This window comes from Scyliorhinus torazame, chromosome 3 (assembly GCF_047496885.1).
Source record: "Scyliorhinus torazame isolate Kashiwa2021f chromosome 3, sScyTor2.1, whole genome shotgun sequence".
NCBI classification, from domain to species: domain Eukaryota; kingdom Metazoa; phylum Chordata; class Chondrichthyes; order Carcharhiniformes; family Scyliorhinidae; genus Scyliorhinus; species Scyliorhinus torazame.
The window spans coordinates 17,644,388-17,664,977 of record NC_092709.1 but is presented as its reverse complement, the minus strand read 5'-3'; the positions used below and the strand labels follow the sequence as shown (position 1 = coordinate 17,664,977).

Genomic DNA, 20,590 nt, shown 5'->3' with positions numbered 1-20,590 from the left:
CATTTATATTTTCAGTGGAGACTGTCAGCTGTAGTAGTAGCCCATGCCAGAATGGTGGTACATGCATAAACCAAAGAAAGGGCTTTGTTTGTGCCTGTCGTCCCCCATTTGGTGGTCCCAGCTGTGACATAAAGCTACTGGATGAAAATACCTTGAAGACAGGTAAGGTTCTTTGATTTCCCATTTATACAATACTCACACAGAGCATTGGCAAGGCGTTTTCCAGCTGAATTTTTTTTATTCGTTCATGGAGCATGGGTGTTTCAGACTGGGCATTTATTGCCCATCCTTTATTGTCAAGGGGCAGTCAAGAGTCAATCACATTGTGTGTGGATCGGGAGTCACATGTCGGACCAGGGAAGGATGGCAGATTTCCTCCCCTAAAGGACATTAGTGAATCAGGTGGGTTTTAATGACAATGGTTTCATAGTCATAATTAGACTTTTAATCCCAGATTTTGATTGAAATATTGAAAACCATCTGCAGTGGTGGGATTTGAACCCTTTGCATTACTATGAGTCTCTGGATGACTGGTCCAGTGACAATACCACTACACCACCACCTCTCCTGGACCAAAATGAGCCACTTTCTTTCCTGTAGTGCAATGGGCTGCTGCACCATTAGAATAACTGAACACCCATCTCAACAAAGGTGTGGTTTCAAATAAGCCAACTATTCCTGTTCAAAGGCAGTGTGGCACAGTCAAAGATTTTAGCCTTTCAAACTGATTACATCACATTGTGAGGGGCCCAGCCAGGGTCTGATTCTGTTTGTAAAACATACGTTAAATTTTAGACAACATTAATGATGAAGTGTGGAGTGGGGCCCTTCATGGGGTCAACTTCATGTGTTCAGCTGAATGTGATCCAGTTTAAGGTATTTCATACGATGCATCTGACTAGGGCAAAGCTGAGTAAGTTCTTCCATGGAGTTGAGGATAGGTGTGAGTGCTGGTCTCTTCACCTGGCTAACCATACTCATACGCTCTAATCTTCCCCAAACTTATAGGTTTCTGGGCTTCATTCTTTAACACTGTGTCGGAGATACTTCATGTAGGTTTGGATCTGTGTCCGCTGGGGGCCAGATTTGTGGTGTTGGATTCGCCGGCGATGTAATCTGGGGTAAATGCAGATGACCTTGCCTTTGCCTCATTGATAGCCCGAAGTTGTATGTTGCTTGGGTGGAGGTCTCCAACTCTGCCCACTGCCTCTATCTGGCTGGGTGACTTAATGCCATCCCTGCATTTGGAGAAGGTCAAGTTCACCATCAGGTAGTCGGTGGAGAGGATCTACCTAAGACGGCCAACTGGTTTTCCGTTTTCAAAGAGTTAGTCACCATCAGTTGTTAGGGGGTTAAGGTTAATTTTAGCATTTAAGTTAATTAGGCATTGTGTGTTTTTCTCTTCTTTTGGTACTTTAATGTTTGATTGTGATGTTTTGCCTTGTTTTTCTCTCTTTTTGATTGGTTTGGTTTGTAATGACTATTATGAAACATGTTTCAATAAACATGTTTTAAAACATTTAGACAGTAGTTTTCCATTCTATTGGTTCAGCATTTTGTTCACATCCTGAAGCAAATGATTCCAGTTACAGATACAGCACCCCCAATCCAGCAGCCTCAGGATTCAGGGAGACATTCAAAGTGACCCTTTTTGTTAACACACAATGAAAATGAAATGAAAATCACTTATTGTCACAAGTAGGCTTCAAATGAAGTTACTGTGAAAAGCCCCAAGTCGCCACATTCCGGCGCCTGTTTGGGGAGCCTGGTATGGTAATTGAACCGTGCTGCTGGCCTGCCATGATCTGCTTTAAAAGCCAGCTCTTTAGCCCAGTGAACTAAACCAGCCCCTATTGGTTCACTCATGGAGTTGAGTATATCAGGTTTACACTTGCCTCTCATTCAATATTGATCTTCTTTTAAAAAAATGTATTTTATCAGAAACATGTATCAAAACAGGTTACAACACAAAACACCCCGGGAAGCATACGTCCCAGCAATCAAATATACAGTCTGTACACATTTTTTCCCCTTTTCACACAACCCCTCCCCCCGCGACGAACAGCTCCTGAAACACAGTCACTAAACATCCCCCACCTTTTCTCAAACCCCTCTGCAGAGCCCTTTTACTCATATTTTATCCTCTCCAACCGCAGGAAGTTGTGAAGGCCACCCAACCAAGCCAACTCCCCTTCCCATTTCTCCTTGATCTTCACCACCTGCTCACCCCCCCCCCCCCCCCCACCCCGCCTGCCCGCCCCCCCCCCTCTCCAGCCACTTGTATATGTCCTCAATTCTTCCCTCCCCTTCGACATCCAGAAGTCGTTCCAGCACGGTGTATCTGGCAATCTAGGGAACCCCTTCCAGACCTTTCGTGCAAAGTCCCTAACCTGTAGATACCTGAACTCACTCCCCCTCGGCAGCTCTACCCTCTCCCTTAGCTCCTCCAGACTGGTGAACCCTTCCTCCAAATACCGATCTCTCACCTTGGCCAGCCCCACTTCCCTCCGCCTCCTGTATACACTATTTGAATGTTGATCTTCAATTGGCGATTCGTGCCTGGCTTTTTATCTTTTGAGGATGTGTTGCCAATCAGAATCAGAGGGAGAAAGCAATGATAGGCTCCTCACACTCTAAGTTACAACAAACCCAGAGTGGGGTGTAACCTATACAGTGTAATTTCCAAATTGTCCAGTTAGTTAAATTGCACTACTCTAAGCTGGCTTTTTCCAAAAGGAATACCTATCTCCTCCCCCTTTGCAAAGAATCTTCTTCTTCATTTCTCTACCTGAAAGGAAGTCCTTGGTGTTTATTCGCCAAACCACGCAAATTGGCATGATCGTTTACAACGGATGGGGAAAAGGTCATGCCCCGAATCTCTCTCAGCCAGAAAGGGGCTTGGACCACAATTGGATAACCATGCTCGCCATCAAAACTAATTGGCTCCCCAGCTACAGAATCTCCTATCACTATTGCTTTTCCAAACCTCCTTCCCCACCCTGCCACCCACCGAAACCGTTGAACTGCCCCTAGTGCCGTTAACTTGGTTCTGGCTGTACTCCCCAGAGGGACCGTTTCCTCACCAGTCTTCAGACTAAAACCTTTCTATGTTTTTTAAAAATTGCTCCATTGCAAATATGTTTTGAACCAGAGTACGTGCACCAAAGATGACTCAGCATGCCAACATCACAATATTGCAATATAACCATCTGTCACCCAGACCCATTGAAAATTTGGGTGATATGGATCCTTATTGACTGTACTCAGTTAAACTGAAGTGATTATAAGCCCAGTTTTGCCCAGTGCCAAACTTCTAGGGTGAGACAAAGACATCTTAAGATGGTGAGACAAAATTGGTCAGGCCATTAGTTCTTAGTTGCTCATAGCAGTGGTCCATTTATTTCTTGACTGTCAGAGACCTTCCTGAAATCTCTTATATAAAAAACATGTATGTTTGCCCATAGTCTTTACAGTCATCAACACATCTTAAAGCGCTTTACTTCTGGAGTTCCGCCACTTTGATATAAGCAAACGTTGCAGCTAAATTACACACTGAAGTCCCACAAACAATAAATGAGACAAATGGCCAGTTTATCAGTTATTGACGTTATTGATTGAGGTATGAGTGGTTGTCAGGTTAATGGGAGAAATACCTGATTTTCAAACCATGTCATGGGATCTTTTATGTTTCTCTGAGTAGCACAGAGGGTTTTAATTTAACATGTCATTCAAAAGGAGGCACTTCCAACGATGTGGCAATCCGTCAATACACCATTAAAGTGTCAACTCAGATTATATGATCAAATCAAGGAGTCGCACTTAAAGACATAGAGGTCCACAGCACAGAAAAGACCCATCCCATCAGCACCAGTCAAAAACAACCACCCAACTATTCTGATCCCATTTTCCAGCACTTGACCCATAGGCTTGTACGCCTTGGGATCGCAAGTGCACACCAAAATACTGCATAAATGTTATGAAGGTCTCTGCCTCCATCACCCTTTCAGGCAGTCAGTTCCAGACTCACACCACCCTCTTGACCTCAGAATGTTCAGAGCTGCAAGCCAAAATCCTGTCAAGAGTCAAATCAAAGTTTTACCCTCTGTTCTTACGCTTCAAAACAAAGGGAGGCTTATTTGGGATAACTTGGCAGTAATGGTGAAACCTGCTTTGTGTTTTGCTTTTTTGAAATGACATCGCTTCAACATATGTCAAAAGAATCAAAGGAAATTATTTCACTTTAACTCAGTCATCAGTAGGATCACATTTGATGTGTTTCCTATTAGTTCCTCGCCCAAGTGAGATGATACATGAGATCTGAGCAGAGCAGGCCGTAGCTGGGCCAAGTAGGAATCAGGCCATGTTCCAAAGCTGAGGAGTGCATTTGGGTCCAGTGTAAAAAAAAAATCAAACCTGTACTCACTTGCCCCTTTAAAGTTGGAGTCGTAGGAAGGAGCGAAATGGCATTCTGCTTTACCAATGTGCCATTTTACACATGTAGCAAAGTTCCCCTCATAATGGTGAGTGGCTGAAGTCAAATGTAACTCGATATTTTCGCCTATTACTTGAAATCTAGATATTTTCTTTTCCCAATTGTTATGGGCCAGGGTTTAGAGAACTCCAAAGTGTATCATGGAGTTCACCTGACCCACAACTTTTAATAGATTGCGGTATGGGGAGAACACGGCCCACTCTACAGGTGTGGTACAGCAGAAATGGAAAAGTTTTGTTTTAAAGCAAAACAATGTTTATTCTATGAACTCAAGTTAACCTTTTTAAAACATACAGTGAACATCTTAGCAACCATTAATTCAAATACAACCACCAAAGAATACAACACTAAGTAATCCTTAAGCTGTCCTTTTAACATCCATAAGACTTAAAAAAGAATTTTAACAGAAGCACATCAGGTTAAAGTCACTACTGAGAGCAGTTATTAGTTTTTAATCACCAAAGGATCGATTTACAGTTTTTAGATTACAGAGAGAAAGACTAATACCCCTTCTGGCTGTGACTGCAGCTATCCAGCTCTGAAAACGAAACGAAAACACACCCTGCAGCAACAGCCTGAAACAAAAGTAAAAAGCTGTCCGACAGCCCAGTTCCACCCACACTCTGACATCACTGATCAACACCCATTTCTTAAAGGTACATTTCTTAAACGCCCATTTCTTAAAGGTACTCTCACATGACATAATTTGGTGGCAGGGAAACGCTGCTCGCCGTGATTTAATTCCCATTTCATCCTGGTTCCCCCGCCTTAAGTTTGGATTTAGATTTAGAGGACACAAGTTGCAGAAGTCGAAACTTAGATCGAGTGAAAAGCATAGAAACAGACACAGCCCAACTAATCCATGACCGTAATTAACCCGCACACAAGGTTGCTCCCACCTCTCTTCATCAGATTCCATTAGCGTACCCTTCTACTCCTTTCACCCTCATGTCTATCAAGTTTCCTCTTAAATGCATCCATTCTATTCATTGCAGCTATTCCATGTGATCACGAGCTCCACATTCTAACCTGAGTGAAGAGTTTCCTCCTAAATTCTCTATTGAGTTTACTGCTGACTATTATAGCCATGCAGGAGGCTTATTCTCAGCAGCAGTTTAATGTGACGATTACAATGGATAGAAAATGCATTCAGTACCTTAGAGAGAGTCTCCTTGCTGTTATCAAATCATTCATCAGATTTTCTTTTGAATTCTTTGTTAGATTTCTCGAAAGGATCTTACAGATACGCCCCGATGGTGACGTTCTTCGTAGCACACACTTACGAGATGAAAACCACTGGTCCAATCAAGTTTAACCATCTCTATGTCAATTATGGTGCTTCCTACGCACCCGGAAGTGGGAAGTTTTTGATTAAGTACCTCGGCGTGTACATTTTTGAATACACCATTGAGTCTTCCATCCCACACTTGTCTGGATATCTGGTGGTTGACGGAGTGGATAAGCTGGCCTTTCAGTCTGAAGATATGGACATTGGCGCCTCTGGCAGCAGAGTCGTGACAGGTGATGCAATGCTGGAACTAAACTATGGGCAGTACGTTTGGTTAAGATTGACATCAGGCTTAATTCCAGCAAAGTTTCCACCCATGACAACATTCGGTGGCTATCTATTGTATCGCACATAGGGGAAAGCAATAGCACAAATATATGAGATATAAACTCCTAGAAACCAATAAAGCAGACACTAGGGGTATCTTTTACTACCGAATTACTTAAATAAGACACTTAACATTGTTAGAGAAGAATTAAAATCTATTGGTAATATTGAATGTTCATTTTCTTTCCATTGCCATTTTCCTGAGCAAATATTGATGAAGTTAGACACTGCACAGCATTAATTAGCACTGAGGTATTTACGCATCCCAAACTTTAGAAGCGGTGGTGCCAACATGTTGTTTTATTTTCCTGTGCTGTACACTTAAATCAAATTTGACTCCTTAAAAAAAGTACTCAATGAAGTTGTGGAAGAGAAAGTTCTACTCAACACTGAAGTAGCTTTGTAAGACCTCCTATGAAGAGCAGTATCAAAATCCCTGAAGAATGTTGTGACCCTAGAATTCCAAAACCTGCAGCTGTGTCTGTTCTGTACATTGTTCCCAATCTTGGCACATTTCAACGGTTGAGATTTTATGGGTGAAATGAAATGAAATGAAAATTGCTTATTGTCACGAGTAGGCTTCAATGAAGTTACTGTGAAAAGCCCCTAGTCGCCACATTCCGGTGCCTGTTCGGGTTGCTGGTACGGGAATTGAACCGTGCTGCTGGCCTGCCTTGGTCTGCTTTAAAAGATTTAGCCCAGTGAGCTAAACCAGCCCCTGGTTCCCTTCCCACACCAAGAGGTGCACAAGATAGACTATCATCTGTTTCCATTGCAAGGTTTTTCCTGGACAGGTCGTTAGCTTACCACTAGAGACTTATAGCTTGGTTGGGGGGGGGGGGGGGGGGGGGAGGCACCATTCCGCATCAAGCATAACAGACCTGGAGTCTCTCTCATGTTTGGAAGGATTTGTAGGTTGACACTCAACTTCTTTGACCGCGTTATGAACACATCTTCCTTGGCCATCAGGTCCTGGGGTAGGACTCGAACCCTGAGTTTCTGGCTCAAAGACAGGGATACTACCCACTGCGCCTCCTAACCATCCACTTGCATAGAGATAGATCAGGTTCATTATGTGTCCCCAGTGAAATTTGCCAATTCTTTCTCAAAAACTCCTTGATTTCATGGCCTCATACCTACCGATCTTTGTAACTATCCTCTGGCTCTTCAAACTCACCCCAAAATCTTCCCAAAAATCTCTCATCATTTGACTCTGCCCTCTTTCCTTTGTTTTGCTATCGTCAGCCATGCATTTAGTCATCTAGCACCCCTCCAAGAAATTTCCCCCCTTCTTTCAGATCATCCTTTAGACCCAACCCTTCAGTCAACCCTCCCAGTATCTCCTTCTCTGGGCCAGTATCTGTGTTTTATCTTGGGACTGTTTTTCATACTATATAAATGCGAGTTTTTCTTGTGATGCTATAAATACGAACGTACGGAACGCTTCTTCGGCATGTGCAAGACTGGGACCGATACAGTTGAAGGTGGTGCACCGGGCGCACTTAACTAGTGCCAGGATGTGTCATTTGTTTGAGGGGATGGAAGATAAGTATGAGTGTTGAGGGAGGGGCCTGTCGAATCATGGGCATGTCCTGAGCTGGGGAGATTTTGGGTTCCCTTCTTCAGCATCATGTCGGCGATTCTACAGATAGAATTGGAGCCCAGTCCCCTGATGGCCATATTTGGGGTGTCAGACTTGCCGGAACTTCAGGCAGGTGCGGGAGCGGATGTCTTAGCCTTCGTCTCGCTGATCGCTCGCAGGCGGATGCTGTTGAAGTTGAGTTCAGCTTCTCCAACCAATGCCTCCGATAGCTAGGGGATCTTATGCAATTTTTGAACTTGAGAAAATTAAGTATACATTAAGGGGCGCAATTGAGGGGTTTTACAAAAGATGGCAGGTTCCATTCTGTTTTTTAAAGAGCTAGTCACCATCAGCTGTTGGGGGGGAGGGGTTTGCTGTTTTGTTCGAGGATGTGTTTTATTTTATTGCTCTGTATTCATTATAAAATGTTCAATAAAAATATATATATTTAAAATTAATACGAACATAGGAACTAGGAGCTGGAGTAGGCCATTCGGCCCCTCGAGCCTGCTCCACCATTCAATAAGACCATGGCTGATCTGCTTATGACTTCGACCCCACATTTCTGCCTAACGATAACCTTTCACCCCTTGTTAATCAAGAATCAAGTAATGGGAATAGTGATAATAGTAACGGGGCAGAATTTTACCCTCTACTGCCGGTGGGTTTCTAGTGGGAGGGAGGAGGGCGTTGTGGTGGGAGAGTGTAAAATTCCTCGGATGGGCTTGCTGCTGGGTTCCCGTCTACCCGACCTCCCCTCAATTTTTAAAATATAAATTTAGAGTACCCAATTCATTTTTTCCAATTAAGGGGCAATTTTAGTGTGGCCAATCCACCTGCCCTGCACATCTTCGTGTTGTGTTATGGGGGCGAATCCCACGCAGACACGGGGAGAATGTGCAAACTCCACACGGACAGTGACCCAGAGCCGGGATCGAACCTGGGGCCTCGACGCCGTGAGACTGCAGTTCTAACCACTGCCCCACCGTGCTTGCTGCCCTTCGACCTCCCCTCAATTGCATGCTGGGGTGGGTGAGGCCAAGGACGGCCCTCCTGACCTCGCCCCATTTGAGGCCGTTAAGTGGCTTACAGGCAGTTTCCCATCCAGCCTCAGTTCTCAGGCTGGCGGGAGAGCTCCTGGGAAGCTTTAAAACAAACCGGATTCCGGCCTTGGGTGAGAATTGGGGCGGAGGCAGGTGTCTCTATCAGCAGCCCTTTTTAACTTCAGGTGTCTCGCTCCCTGTAAAGTCTGGTCACTGCAGGTCCTCACTCGCCAAGGCCCCAGTCTTCTTCTATCCAGCCTCAGCTACCATCCCTGCCTTAAGACCCCAAAACCTGCCTGATTCTGGAATCCAAGGACTTAGGCTATGGGGTCACAACAGCAGGTGATGTCCATTTAAGAGTGAGAGATAATCTTTTAAACCAAAAATGCTGAGTACAACATATAATTTAGAGGCCTGCTAGGCCTAGTTTGTGTTGATTTTGCAAAGGCGAGGGGACACCTTGCGTACACACACAATCCAGGGTCGGGATTCTCCGACCCTCCCGCCGGGCCAGAGAATCCCCGGGGGGGGCGGCGTGAATCAGATCTTGGAAAATCAGTGACAAAAATGTTCCTTTCCCCAAGACCAACACTTTTCAAATTGATGAGCACAAAATATAGGCCATAAAGATTAAGAAGGAAAAACAAACGCAAAAGAAACCTTCCCTCAAGACGTTACCACTTTGAGAACTACTTTGGAAAATGTGGAGATGACATTGTGGATGCAAAATGTCATTCATTTATTCAGGAAACTACAGTGTCAGACTTGGAAAAGTGACAGAACTGGCTCTGCCCAAAGAAAATTTAAACTGGTTCTTGTCCTCTGCCTCCCGTCACCTGACATGTATAACCTTTGACAATCCACCAAAATCTGTCTCACTTTCCATTCCTCATTCAAAAAAGAGTTCTGTCCACCGCTTTATTCCTCAGTCAGCAACCCATTAAATCCGGTGCCGCACAGAGATCTGTCTTTATAGAACCATGGAATTACGACAGTGCAGGAAGAGGCCATTGGGCCCATCGAGTCTGCACCGACCCTCTGAAAGAGCACCCCACCTAGACCCACTCACCCACCCTATCCCCCGAACCCCACCTCACCTGCACATCCTTGGACACTGAGAGGCAATTTAGCGTGTTCAGTCCACCGAACCTGCACATCTTTGGAGTGCATGAGGAAACCGGAGCACCCAGAGGAAACCCACGCAGACACGGGGAGAATGTGCAAACACCACACAGCCAGTGGCCCAAGATCGGAATCGAACCCGGGTTCCTGACATTGTGAGGCAGCGGTGCTAACCACTGTGCCTCCTTTTTGCTACCAATATCTGAAGCAAATCACATTGAGCAATCTTAATTCGGGGGTCCCGGGTCCGTCGGATGAGAAGCATGGTTCAAACATGCTGACACCGAACGAATCTTATTGTATGGTTTTAATCCAAAATACTCTCACTGTCGTGCAAAACCAACAGTAACAACCACAAACAACAACAAGGCTGTCATTGTTGGTGCCAATTCAGTGGCAAATTAACTCCCCTTTGAAACTGGTATAAAATGATTTCCTTTGTTTGAGGTGAAATTCCTCAATTAATGACAAATGGGAGAACATTTCTTGCTGCAATCACTTAAATCAGAAAAATAGACAGTTCGAGTTCCCCTTCAGATCAAATCAATCTTTCGCTTTTCATTAAAGATTTCCGTAGAGTGGAAAATTCTCTCTCATTAGGTTTTGAAGGTTGTTTATTGTCCAGCTTGTTGCAACATGGACAACAGACAGCTCCTATAAGTGCAGTTTTCTGAACTGACTTACTTCGGAGAAAAATCAGACACCCATCCATTTTTTGATCCAAAGAGGAATTTGCATTTACAAAACCTCTGCCATGGCCTCAGGAAACCCCAAAAGCTCTTTACAGTAAATGAAGTACTTTTGAAGCGTAGTCGCAATTGTTATCATGGACTCAGAGAAAATTCATGACACCAAAGAAATTCATCACCAGCCCCTCTTCCGTGCTGGTAATGTAGGAAATGCAGCAGCCCATTTTTGCACACCTTCCCCAACCAAGCACAAAAGACCATAAGACACAGGAGCAGAATTAGCCCATTTGGCCCATCGAGTCTGCTCCACCATTCAATCATGGCTGATATGTTTCTCATCCCCATTCTCCTGCCTTCTCCCCATAACCCCTGATCACTTTATTAATCAATAACCCATCTATTACTGTCTTAAGACACTCAGTGATTTGGCCTCCACAGTCTTCTGCGGCTAAGAGTTCCACAGATTCACCACCCTCTGGCTAAAGAAATTCCTCCTCATCTCAGTTTTAAAGGATCGTCCCTTCAGTCTGAGGATGTGACCTCGGGTTCTGGTTTTTCCTACTAGTGGAAACAATGGCCTGATGCTGTGTTTTTGGAACGTTGATTGAGGATAATATGATGGTCAGGACTCCCCAGGTCTTCTTCAGTACAGCGCTGAGGGATGCCGCACATGTCTCAGATTATCACCCCATCTCAAAAATCAAGTTCAGACAGCGGGCATCAATGTAGCCCTGTGTGGTGTTCTTCATATTGCTGTGTTGATGATGCACACGTAGACCTCTAATGTCCCAATGTAACCTCTTACTGTTTCGTAAGCTCCTTATAAGAATGTAACTTTGAATGGCAAGTGAAAATGTTTGGCTAGTCAAATAGAAATTATGCAGCGTTCTCCCAATCCCTGCTTGTAATTATTCTTATTTACATTAGCGGCAGCTGCGCTGCAGGAAACTGATGAGCGAGTGAACTTAAAAAGCTATGGATATTTGAATATTTAATTTAATGTTGCTTGAAATAAATTTTGCATGCGTCAGTTCGGTACAGATTTCAACATAACAAAGCGTGCACGGTTAATAACTGATAATATTATGAAGATTGATATAGTTCCCTTTCTGTCCACGTGGAATGTTAAATACAGATTACATGAGATGATTATAATAACTTGAATAATAATCGGTCCTTTGGATCATTTTATTTTGCAATGCACATGAATGGATGCTGCGGTGCTGGGTTAATGTGGGACTGCTGCCTTGGTACAGTGGCGCTGTCGGGTGTAGGAATGATTCTCCATGAGGAGTTGAATTTCAGCTGTGCGTGGTGAGATGTTTCCTCATAAGGAATTGCTACATTAGCATTGTCTCTGCCCCCAGTTGCAGAACAGAAGAAAACTGGGTGTTGTATCATACAATCATATAATCCCTGCAGTGCAGAATAAAGAACAAAGAACAAAGAAAAGTACAGCACAGGAACAGGCCCTTCAGCCCTCCAAGACTGCGCCGACCATGCTGCCCGTCTAAACTAAAATCTTCTACACTTCCGGGGTCCGTATCCATCTATTCCCATCCTATTCATGTATTTGTCAAGATGCCCCTTAAACGTCACTATTGTCCCTGCTTCCAGCAGGTTCTCCGGCAGCGAGTTCCAGGCACCCGCTACCGTCTGTGTAAAAACCTTACCTCCTACATCTCCTCTAAACCTTGCCCCTCACACCTTAAACCTATGCCCCCTAGTAATTGACCCCCCTACCCTGTCTATGCCCCCTCTCATAATTTTGTATACCTCTATCAGGCCGCCTCTCAACTTCCATCGTTCCAGTGAGAACAAACAAAGTTTATTCAACCTCTCCTCATAGCTAATGCCCTCCTTACCAGGCAACATCCTGGTAAATCTCTTCTGTACCCTCTCTAAAGCCTCCACATCCTTCTGGTAGTGTGGCGACCAGAATTGAACACTCTACTCCAAGTGTGGCCTAACTAAGGTTCTATACAGCTGCAACATGACTTGCCAATTCTTATACTCAATGCCCCGGCCAATGAAGGCAAGCATGCCGTATGCCTTCTTGACTACCTTCTCCACCTGTGTTGCGACTTTCAGTGACCTGTGGACCTGTACACCTAGATCTCTCTGACTGTCAATACTCTTGAGGGTTCTACCATTCACTGTATATTCCTTACCTGTATTAGACCTTCCAAAATGCATTATCTCACATTTGTCCAGATTAAAGTCCATCTGCCATCTCTCCGCCCAAGTCTCCAAACAATCTAAATCCTGCTGTATCCTCTGACAGTCCTCATCGCTATCCGCAATTCCACCAACCTTTGTGTCATCCGCAAACTTACTAATCAGACCAGCTACATTTTCCTCCAAATCATTTATATATACTACGAACAGCAAAGGTCCCAGCACTGATCCCTGCGGAACACCACTAGTCACAGCCCTCCAATCAGAAAAGCACCCTTCCATTGCTACTCTCTGCATTCTATGACCGAGCCAGTTCTGTATCCATCTTGCCAGCTCATCTCTGATCCCGTGTGACTTCACCTTTTGTACCAGTCTGCCATGAGGGACCTTGTCAAAGGCCTTACTGAAGTCCATAAAGACAACATCCACTGCCGACCTGCATCAATCATCTTTGTGACCTCCTCAAAAAACTCTATCAAGTTAGTTCGACCCATCGAGCCTGTACCGAACCTCCGAAAGAGCACTGGACCCAGGTCCACTCCCCTGGCCATGAGGATAGTTTAGCTTTGGGGTATGAGGGAGCATGGGGTGACGAGAGGGGCATGGTGTGGCATTGGACATGAAAGGCACCATGAGATGGGAAGTGGGGCATTGATGGCATGTGGGACCATAGAGGAGGATGAGGGGAAATTGGGTGTCATGGTTTACCAAGAATGGAGCACGGGGCCTGAGGGTTGGAGGGCTAATTTTTGTTTTATTCATTTATTTTCATAAATTCACCAAAGTTCCAGTGTATTGAGGCAGGTCTTTTGCCCAGCCTACCTGCCCACCTGGCAGCTTCTGCTCTCGTTCTGGGGTGGTGGGCCTGACTTCTATGAAACCATAACCTCCCCCTGTGAAATTGAAGTCTGGCCTTCCAAGTCACTTTTTCACGAGTTGAGTTCGCTGGGATGGAAATGTCTTGGTTTTGCTCACCTGACCCAGGAGTACAAATCTGAGCTTTCTGTCATTACTTTTTAATTGGACATAATCGGACTATTGAAATGGTTTCTGCAAATTATGTGACTATTGAACATCAGACAGTCCTAATTCTCATGTGAATACTTAAATAAATATGAACATTTATAGCCATCCGGGGAATTCACACATCCCTTTGTTTAAGGATAGGTCAACACCAATGAACTAGAGAATTTCAGCTGACCTGATTCTCTGTTTAACCTGGGCAAAAGGGAACATCAAAATTCAATATGTTGACGATGGATATCAATGGACCCTATCAACCTTCCATTATTCTATGGAACAACGCCCCTCAGTCCACCAGCATGACCCCAGAATTCTTGTCGCTTGCCATTTCAACTCAGCACCTTTCTGCCATGGCCACATGCCAATCATTGGTCTGCTACAAAGTTGCAATGAACCCAATGACACCTGGAGAATCAGCTTCTGCTAAGCCATGTTACAGCCCTCATGATTCAACATTGGATGTGACCTTTCTCATTCATTTTGACCCCCTTTTTATTAAATAATTTTAGAGAAGCCAATTATTTTTCTTTTCCAATTAAGGGGCAATTTAGCATGGCCAATCCACCTAACCAGCACATCTTTGGGTTGTGGGGGTGAAACCCACGCAGTCATGGGGAGAATGTGTAAACTCCACACCGACAGTGTGCCAGGGCTGATATTCGAACCCAGGTCCTCAGAGCCGCAGTCCCAGTGCTAACCACTGCCCCACATGCCGCCCTTTGACCCCCCATTTTTAATCCAATTTAATCCGATTGTGATATATTTCCAAATCAGGATGGTAAGTGACCTGAAGGGGAACCTCCAGGTGGTGGTGTTCCCAGTTATCTGTTGCTCTAGTCCTGCGAGATGGTAGTGGTCATGGGTTTCGAAGTTGCTGCCTAAGGAAGCTTGGTGAATCCTGCAGTGCATCTTGTACATGATGCACATGGTTGCCACTGTTCATCAGTAGTGGAGGGATTGAATGTTTGTAGCAGGAGTAGCAATTAAATGGGCTGCTTTGTCCTGGATGGTGTTGTTGGAGCTGCACTCACCCAGACAAGTGGAGATTATTTCATTAGATTCCATCGTTAGGTTCTCTCTTGTTGGAGATGGTCATTGCCTGGCATTTGTGTGGCACGAATGTTACATGCCACTTGTCAGCCCAGCCAAGCCTGAATATTGTTCAGTCCTTGCTGCATTTGGAGATGGACTGCTTCACTATCTGTGGGATTGTGAATAGTGCGTAACATTGTGCAGTCATCAACTTATGATGGAAGGTAGGTCCTTGATGGACGAAATGTCACTGATGAAGCCGCTGAAGATGGCTGGGCCTAGGACACTTTCTTGAGGAACTCCTGCTTCCCTCGTTAAGTAAAAATAAAAATGATTGGTGGCCCTCATCAGCTGTTTCACTAGCTGATACTGAGCGGAGTGGATGCTCAGTATCAGAGAGAACAGGGTATGTTCTCTACCCTGGTATTGCTTAAAATGACACATGGGGTCCTATGAGTGTCATAGAATTCCAAATTTGCCCAGCCCACTGCCTGACTCCGGTCAGTGGTCCACCCACCCAGCGATAGGCCTGGTTACCACAGTGACAGTGGCAACAGGGGCAGTAAATCTTTCCCCACCATTTTCCTGTGTGGGTTGAAGGCTCTTGTCCTTTTTCACAGGGAGGTGGGCTCACATCCTCCCTCACGAATTGCAATCAAAACTCCTTCAGGGCGTTTCTCATTGAAGTAACACTGCAACAATGAAAATTAACTGCAGGTTTTCCAACGTTCTCTGGCTGAGCTGTCACATTATCTGCTCCTGCACTTTGGAAACTTTAACAACAGCAGGATGCAATGATAAATGCCTCACGTTTGTCTTTAACAACACAAAGTGTTGCACAAAGGCCATCTTTTGTAAGACACAATAGCTCAACACAATTATGAATTAAGAGACAAGTTGTCCTGTGTCTTCATCAATGTTTATTTAACGACATTTGAAAGTCAATACACCTGTCACTTTGATTAATACTTTTCTGTTGAGCTGTAAGTATGTTTAAATTGTAACTCGCATGCATCCGTGGCCCAAGATACTGAGACCAGTGAACCTTGACATCTGTTCACAAATAGAATCACAAAAGGAGGGGATTATAACGCCTATGCTTGTGTCACGACCAGCTCCACACTGGAACTGTATAGCTATTCTCCCCCCGCCATGTACATTAAAACACTTGACTTTAATTCTGCATCTAAGTCCAGTGTGCCAATGTGAAATTAACAGTGAGACCTGGGTGTGCACAGGCATAAATCTTTGAAGGTGCAGGAGAAATTGATAAGGCAGCTTAAAAAGGTCCTCGGTTTTACAGATAGAGACACGGGGCTCAACAGATATTATTATATATTATGTTAGTCTGCCCATGAGGGGCAGGGGGGTTGCAGGGGATAGGAGTGGTCAAAAAAAAAAGAACAGATTGCAAACCGCACAAAAGTCTCTTTCTCGAAGCTGCCCCATTGCTGTTTCCATAAGCCAATAATATAAATCTCCCTCACAAAATAGGATTTGGGGTTATTCAATAAGGTGGGTTAACATGAAAGTGGTTGTTCATTTATATTTATGGCTGTCAAAATGAACTATTACAGAACGTAAATTCTGTCTCTTCTGTCCATTTCAGCTTTTGTGCATTTTCCAATGCATTCATCAGATAAAATGTGACCAATATATTGAAGGAACGCTACCCGATAAGAGCACAAAGGATTGAGACTAAAATATATTTCAAATTCTGTATGTTATCAATTTATTTGCCTCAGTTGGGCAGTTCATCATCTGTTTACAGTATAGTGGATCTGCGTAATATATTATTCATTTGCGCTAGTAATTTATTGCACTGTGCAGTGTTTCAGTGTCGAAAAGCAAAAACACAGCCGAGGTTAACTTCTTACAAATTGGTTTCTGTCGCGTAGAGTGGGTTTTCATGTTGCACATCAGCATCCTCAACAATGGTGATGAAAATGAAGATAGATTCTGACATCAAATAAATTGTTTTTCTGAGAAGTTTTGTTTTCCTTTAATATGTTTATTCCAAATTTGAATATTTATGATAAAAATACTTCTTCGCATATGTCACAAGTTTACAGTCGTGTCAGATACATCAAACGCATGTCTCAGTTTCAAATATCATTCCAGAAGAGGCTGGATACCACACAGGTGTGAAACATGTCCCCGGTGAAAACCTTTCCCGACCAATTACCACCGTTATCGTAGAATCATAGATTACCTACAGTGCAGAAGGAGACCATTCGGCCCAAAGTCTCTGCTGTGGGCCTCGCTCCGATAGAGCACCCTACCTAGGCCCTATCCCCCGTGCCTAACCCCGTAACCCCACCTAACCGTTGGGCAATATTAGCATGGCCAGTCCACCTAACCTGCACATCTTTGGACTGTGGGAGGAAACCGGAGCACCCGGAGGAAACCCACGCAGACACGGGGAGAAGGTGCAAATTCCACAAGACAGTGACCCGAGGCCGGAATTAAACAATGGTCGCTGGCGCTGTGAGGCAGCAGTGCTAACCACTGTGCCACTGTGCTGCCCTAAAAATCTAAGTCCAACCCTTTCCAAATGATTTGTTGATTTTGATGTCGGCTCGTTAAAGGAAGAGGTAGATAATAACCAAACAGTTTCTGTTGGGTTTTCTTGCATCAATCTATGATCTTGCATCAATCTTGCATCAATGTTTTTTTAGTTTCAAAACCAGAAATATGTTTGTTAAAGAGGCTGTGACAAAGAGTCTCGGTGATGTTGTCTGTTAGCAATAATCCTTGGCCTGTGGAACTCCATCTTGAATTCAGCTGAGACTGATACCAATGTGCCACCCGTCTTCCTTCCAAGTAGACAGTTACCTTTTCAACACAAGTGGCGACTTGTCAGTGAAGACAAAGCTGGTAATAGCGTGGTGATTTCATCATCCACTGTGCATTAATAGCAATTAGTAGCTTGCCAATTGCCCTTAATGCCAGGTGCTGCAATTCATCACTGGTGCCTCCTCACTTGTATTGACGTCATTATTTGTTCCGGAAGATAGGGTATATGTGCGCAAGTCTTTGAAGATGGCAGGACAGGTTGAGAGGGTAGTTAACAAAGCGTAATTCATAAAGAGGAGCATAGAGTACAAAAGCAAGGCAATTATAACAAATGTTGGTTTGGCTTGAACTGGAGTATTGTTTCCAGTTCTGGGAATCACACGTTAGGAAGGATGTGAAGTGTCACGCTCAGTACAATCATGAGGATATTGGATATTACGGACTGTCAGGTCATACTTTGTGAAAGTGGCCACAAACTGCTCTCATGGCTGCAATTTAACATGTGACAATGGACATTTAAACTGGCATTCAATTCTGTGGCCAATATTTAGTTAAATATGCACCTGAATATGAGAACTTTGCAGCCACCTGTGAAGTTTGAACATCACCGCACATGGTGGCTCAGTGGTTAGCACTGTTGCCTCACGCCATCAAGGTCCCAGGTTCGATCCTGGCTCTGGGTCACTGTCCGTGTGGAGTTTGCACAGTCTCCCCGCGTTTGCGTGGGTTTCACCCCCACAAACCAAAGATGTGCAGGATAGGTGGATTGGCCACGCTAAATTGCCCCTTAATTGGAAAAAATGAATTTTGGTCATCTAAATTTATTTTTAAAATAAGAAAAAAAAAGTTTGAATATCTCATTGTGTAAGAATGAACCGGAGTTTGAGGAATATGACATCTCTAGTGTCTGGACCCGAGTGTCTTATTGAACAAAGGAAAGCATTTAAGCTCAGGTTGGGACAGAGTTAAGGGTAAGTGACCATTGTCAACTGCTATTGCATCGTGGTGGGCTGGACCCCAGAGTGTTCACCCTGTAGTCATGTGACTGAAACTAACTTTCAGGGACTGGATTATACAACCTGAACAAAGCAAATCTATGTGTGCGAGGGAAACATTGAAGCCACAGAAAATAACTGAAACAGCTGAATCATCATAACTGAAAGGCATCTAATGCAGTCAAACTACTGCTCTTATTCCAGCTTCCAAGTCTAGTTGAGATTACAAGAGGCATTGCAGTTTCCCGAGAATCCTTTGTTTCCAAATTACCTTCACTCCAATTTAAGTATCAACTCAACCAAAAAGACACCAGGCTTGAATCGATATAAAGACTGAGTTACAGATTCAGTTTTGATCATTGCAGCTTTAACTTCATCTATTTCTAACCTTTGCGTGTGTGAGAGTGTGAGAGAGACAAATGATTGAGATGCTGCGTTCAAACATTCAGGGCAAGAGTGTGAGAATAAATATCCTGCTCCCAGTTCACATACAGTTCACAGTCTTGTGTCATCTGTAAATTTTGAAATTGTGCCCTGTATACCAGAGGTCATGAATATTTGTCATGACGAGCAGGTGTTAGGTCACCATACCCAGGGAATTGCACTGTAAACATTCTTCTCATCCAAGAACCACTGTAGCCATGCAAAATGCCCACCTGCAAAGGACCATGGGAATTGTGGTCAATTTGGGACACAGACAGGTACATAGCCTCTGTGTATTGCGCAAAGAAACCAGACTTGGCTGAAACTTGTATCCATTAAGAGTCAATCACCATTTCCCCCAGGACAATAGAGTTTGAATCAAGGAGTTACAACAGTAGCAGACTAACCGGTGCCACCCCCTTATTTGGAAAGGCCTAAGTGCCTGGGACAATGAGAGCTGGGACCCGCCCAGCTATCGCGGTATCCGCCCCCTAATTGGCTGAGATCGATGAGGGTGATCGAAAACCCTATCGATCCATTGGACCTGGAGTAAGGACCGTCCAAAAGGGTGCAAAAGAGATGAAGGATAAAAAGCCCTGCGCACTAGAGATCTGTCTCTTTTGGGACCGGCCTGTGTGCGACCAATTGCAGCAGGACAACCAAGTTCAAGGGCCTGCGACCATTCCTGAAGGACGACCCAGCTGAGATGAACCCAACAACTTCCAAACCGACCACGTGGACTTGGATAAAGGCCTTATCTCGCACAGTGCCGGTCACTCGAAGTTAAATAAAGGTCATCTTAGTCGTTAGGTGTAGTTTAGTACGGAGCCGCATGTGTTATTGCATAGAGATACAAGTCTTGTGTTATTAATAAACTGTGTTTTTGAGCTAACATATTGGTTGTGTAGTCATTTGGTCGATATGAGAAACAGCTTGTGGTTCACCCCAAAGTAAAGAAGGCAACACCAACCTGTCACTGTTTCTGGTTACTCGGCCCCTGTATCCATGCTGCTCCTGTCCCTCCTATTCCATGACCTCTAACTTTGCTTACAAGTCTGATATGCGGCACTTTGTCAAATGCCTTTTGTAATTCTATGTGCACCTCTTCAACCGCATTACCCTCATCCACCTTATTACCATATTACCACAGAGAGGAGGCAGCATCAGGAACATTTTTCGCACATCTAGCCTGTCCAGTCCTATCAGGATTTTATATGTGTGTATGGGATCCCTTCTCATTCTTCTAAACTCCAGTGAGTTCAAGCCCAGTCAATCCAGTCTTTCTTCGTATGTCAGTCCTGTCATCCCGGGAATTAGTCTGGTGAACCTTCGCTGGCCACCCTCAATAGCAAGAATGTCCTTTCTCAAACTAGGAGACCAAAACTGCACACAGTACTCAAGGTGTGGCCTCACCAAGGCCCTGTATAACTGCAACAAGACATCTTACTCCTATACTCAAATCCTCTCGCTATGAAGGCCAGCGTGCCATTAGCTTTCCTCACCGCCTGCTGTACCTGCACGCCAACCTTCAGCGACTGTTCCACCATCACACCCAGGTCTCTTTGCACTTCCCCTTTTCCGAAACTGCCACCATTCAGAT

At 44.4% G+C, this 20,590-nt stretch overlaps 1 protein-coding gene across 1 annotated transcript in view; it reads left to right on the top strand.

Moving 5' to 3' along the window:
- LOC140408310 (multimerin-1-like) overlaps nucleotides 1-16,765 on the top strand; it is a 108,247-nt gene extending 91,482 nt beyond the window's left edge. Inside the window, exons 7-8 of the mRNA XM_072495334.1 lie at nucleotides 16-162; nucleotides 5,714-16,765. Of these exons, the coding sequence (XP_072351435.1) occupies nucleotides 16-162; nucleotides 5,714-6,135 (569 nt within the window). The 3' untranslated portion in view covers nucleotides 6,136-16,765. The remainder of the gene's footprint in view (nucleotides 1-15; nucleotides 163-5,713) is intronic.
- Nucleotides 16,766-20,590: the final 3,825 nt, after the last annotated feature.